Source organism: Anomaloglossus baeobatrachus, chromosome 4 (assembly GCF_048569485.1).
Source record: "Anomaloglossus baeobatrachus isolate aAnoBae1 chromosome 4, aAnoBae1.hap1, whole genome shotgun sequence".
NCBI lineage: Eukaryota > Metazoa > Chordata > Amphibia > Anura > Aromobatidae > Anomaloglossus > Anomaloglossus baeobatrachus.
The window spans coordinates 690,293,496-690,297,790 of NC_134356.1; the positions used below are offsets into that span (position 1 = coordinate 690,293,496).

General features: G+C 36.9%; 1 protein-coding gene across 1 annotated transcript; it reads right to left on the minus strand.

Moving 5' to 3' along the window:
* Positions 1 to 339: 339 nt before the first annotated feature.
* Positions 340 to 3,211, minus strand: LOC142302937 (olfactory receptor 6N1-like). The gene is made up of 2 exons (XM_075344039.1): positions 3,170 to 3,211; positions 340 to 1,299 (listed from the first exon to the last, which is right to left on the minus strand). Exons 1-2 carry the CDS (start codon positions 3,209 to 3,211, stop codon positions 340 to 342), a joined length of 1,002 nt encoding a protein of 333 aa, XP_075200154.1.
* Between the last annotated feature and the right edge of the window lie 1,084 nt (positions 3,212 to 4,295).

Below are 4,295 nucleotides of genomic sequence, written 5' to 3' on the forward strand. Positions count from 1 at the left end.
ACAGAATATTTTTTTATTCTAAGACTCATTTTTTCACTTTCACCTTTAGTGTTGCAGAAAAAAAATAAATAAATTGAAGATTAGCAAGAAAAGAAAAAATAATTAAAATTTGTAAATTTCACCTAAACATTAAATTTTAATTCCTTTGAACATGTAAAAGGTTAAGAAACTTCCTAAACTTTATTTAAAATACTTTTGCTTTGTGTCAGATATCAAGCGACATTACTACCGTACAGTTGTCCTTTAGTTAGAGTTGATTACTCCTGTTCTGCTCCTACAGCACACCAGATCCATTCATAGGGGTGGAAAGGTCATTATCAAGGAGCCACTTACACTTGTCTAACCGGAGTGGGCAGCACCAAGCTTGATCATTGTAGTTTTATGTTTTTGAATTATCTTTTTTATAGCTTTATGAATATCTTTGTTTCTTAGACTGTATATCATAGGATTGATCAATGGAGTAAACACAGTATATACCAGAGATAGGATCTTACTGATGTTCAAGGTTTCTACTTTTGTTGGAAACACATAAACACTGAACATGGTCCAGTAGAATATGGAGACCACAATGAGGTGGGAGCTGCAGGTGGAGAAGGCTTTATGTCTGCCGGTGCTGGATGGGATCCTCAAGATTGTGACAATAACATTAAAATAAGAAAAAATGATTATTATTGTTGGTATTATAACTGATAATATGCTAAGAAAGAAAATTTCTAACCGAAGAATAAATATGTCGGAGCAAGACATTTCTTGTAAGGGAAGAAGGTCACAGAAGAAATGGTCAATGGTATTTGTCCCACAAAACGTCAGCTTTGATATTGTAAATATGTCAATTAATATTACTAAAAAACCAACCAACCAACAAGTGATGGATAATTTTGCACAATTTTCAGCAGTCATTACAGCAGCGTAATGGAGGGGGTTACAGATGGCCACATATCTGTCGAAGGACATCACAGTGAGAAGAAAACATTCAGATGCTTCCGCAGTGCTGAAGAAATAAAACTGACAAATGCAACCAGCAAAAGTAATAGTTCCCCCATTATTTAGTAGAATATGAAGCATGTTAGGGGTAATGTATGTACTTAAGAAGATGTCATTTACAGACAGTTGGGAGATGAAGACGTACATCGGGGTGTGGAGGTTCTTGCAGGTGGACACTAGGGTGATGATCAAGAGATTCCCAAATATTGTCCCACAATAAACCACCAGAAAAAAGCTGAACAAAAAAATTCTTACAGCTTGGCTGCCCTGGAAACCTAAAAGGAAAAAATCCGTGATCGCAGTCTGGTTATTGCCCTACATAAGACATAAAGAAGAAGTGACTGGAGATAATACAGTAATAGATTAATATATACATACATGTTAATAAGATAAGCAAACGTCCAACCAAAATAAAATTGTATGTTTGTAGGGTTCATAAATGTGTTGTGACTTAACGTTATGAAACACGTAAGACTGGATGACTCTAATCCCTCATACAGACTACATGGAAACTTTAATTTTTCTTCAATTGAGATTTATGCTATATAAAATATATTCCTAGGAAGATATACAAACAATTACAAAATCTATAAAATGTGAGAATGCTCTGTATCTGCAATTATGCTGATCGGGTACCACAGGACCCCATACTTGGACCTTTGGGTGAAGCCCAGAATCAGCCATACGTTAAATCATCATGGGTCTGTAAATAAAATTCTGGTTACCATTGACAGTAGCCCTGAATATTCCTAAGGTGTCCCACTTAGGACAGCTCACTCCTCTACTTACATCACGTGTTTCCATGTTCTTGCTTAACTTTTTGTTGCTGAACAAAACCAACAGAGTTTTTGAGATTATTCTCAACCCTCTTCATAAGAAAGTTCCAGAATACTTCTGATCTGTAGCATTACTCACAATGCAGTGTGCTGCTACATGCAACATAAGACATGGAAGGAATACCGGTATATATTTATAACATGGAGCCAAGGGACTATGGATAATAAATCTATGGAGATGTTTTCATTAATTGCTCCCTTGTCTCCTGTGTTCCAGTCTATGAGGAATAGTTAGATACAATTATTCAAGTAATATTTGGATCTGAAGGATCGACTTTTACTTGATTCAGTGAAGATATATATGTAGGTATATATTTGGTACAGGTCAACAGTTTGGACACACCTGTTTATGCAATGGTGATTTTTTGTTGTTATTGGAATATGATCATAGTAGATTCATACTGAGGTCGGCAAATCCAAATAGGGACACATATGGTATCAATAAATATCAAAAATCCTTTAAAAGAGAAACCAACGAGGGTATAAAATAAAGGGGTTGGTGACCATTTCATGATAAAATCATGTTTTTATTTAAATTGTTAAAAACATATATAGGGTGTTCATAGAAAGTATGAGACTGGATGAAATTCCCAAAACTATTAGCAGCAGTTTGTCGGGTTATAAAAGTGCTTAGTGCAATGACCAATCATGTATAAATATCAGTTGATTATATGTAACATATAAATAACAAAGTGGCAAGTGCAAAAAATAAAAATAATAAATAGCTATATATAATGTTAGATATGAGGTATAATAAATGAAGCCTTGTAATATAAAGTGCTGTGAAGTGCAAATTGATTAGGAATTTAATATACCTTTAAATTGGTCAGAGAGATTCTGCGTGCCACTATGCCCCGACGCGCGTTTCAAGCAATCTATTCCTCAAGGGGTGCAGCACCATCCCCTTTATTTTGAACCCTCCTTGATTTCTCTTTTAAAGGATTTTTGATATTTATGAATATTTAATGGTGAGTTTACACTGAATATTTTGATTATTCATATATGTATCAAGCAGGAAAGAAATAGGAAACAAACTAGAATATGTTATAAATCTTAAAATATCTTAAAAGTATGTAGATTTTATTCTGATGGCATATTCTCATTCTTTCAAGCAGTTTCAACAGGTTTTCACCTGGAAATGCTTCAATGAACAGTCATGCCTAAATAGAAGTTCATTTATGGAATTGCCTACATTTAGAAACTTTGCAACCATCAGGTGTGTTTACCAGAGGCAGTATTGGTACCAAGTTTTGCCCAGCACAATTACATATGTCCATGAAAGAGGATACTGCAGAGAAATCAGTGGATTTATCACATGTCCAGGAACATTGAACAACCTAGCAAATTACCTGCTGCTCAACTGATGGAACTACAGGCACATCAGCAGCCATACCGGGCACTGTTTTACAGGCATGAGCATTGCCACGTTGAGGAGGGTATTGGCAGATGCAGGAATCCTGGAGCATCACAAGTTATGTGACTTCTTGTATTCCTATCTTAGAAATCCATTAGAGCAGGGTTCCCCAACTCCAGTCCTCAAGGCCCACCAACAGTGCATGTTTTCAGGATTTCCTTAGCATTCCACTGCTGTTGGAACCAGCACCTGGGCAGGTAATTATATTAACACCTGTGCAATACTAAGGAAATCCCAAAAACCTGCACTGTTGGTGGGCGTTGAGGACTGGAGTTGGGGATCTCTGCATTACAGTACCTCCAGGCATGCAAATACACCAGCCAACTGGCTACAATCATGTCTACTTGGAATATCAAATAGTAACATGAACTGTACAGTGGAAGCTTGCGTCAAGGAAGTAGAGGGTGGATTTCTCACAGTGAAGTGTTCCAATAGTGGGGTGGATGCACTTTGGAAACCTGTGCATCAAGACTATTTTTACTCACCAAAGGATCAAGCTGGATTTTTTGGGATATTGACAGTGTTACATTCCTGAGACCCTGCAGCGACCATAGAGGACTAACATATTAGTGACTAATATAAGAGTATTACAGCCGTATAACACTATGACTGATATGTAAAGTGGATTTTTAATATATTAAGCTGGTGTTTAATATTGAGTGTCATCTGTAATTTTAATGCCTATTTTGGACGCAAGATTGCTACCTTAAATTTACTATGTGGATATATTAGATATGTTAAACAAAGGGTAGTTTTGCAAGCTTCTTGCTGCCATAATTAGGATGGAGAGTATGGCGCTGGTCTACTTTTTTTTATAAAGTTCAAATCTAGGCCCCAATAGAGCCTCTTTAACCCCTTCACAACCTAGGACGTAACAGTACATCTAAAATCATGAAGGGGTGATCACTGGCTGCTGCTTTGAACAACAGACATATGTGCCTCGCAGGTGCAGCTGGATCCACGATCCACCCATGCCTGTTAACCCCTTAAATTGCGCTGTCAAAATTTGACCGAGCAATTTAAACCACCGCACTGGGGAATGCACCTTTCCCCGCCACCAT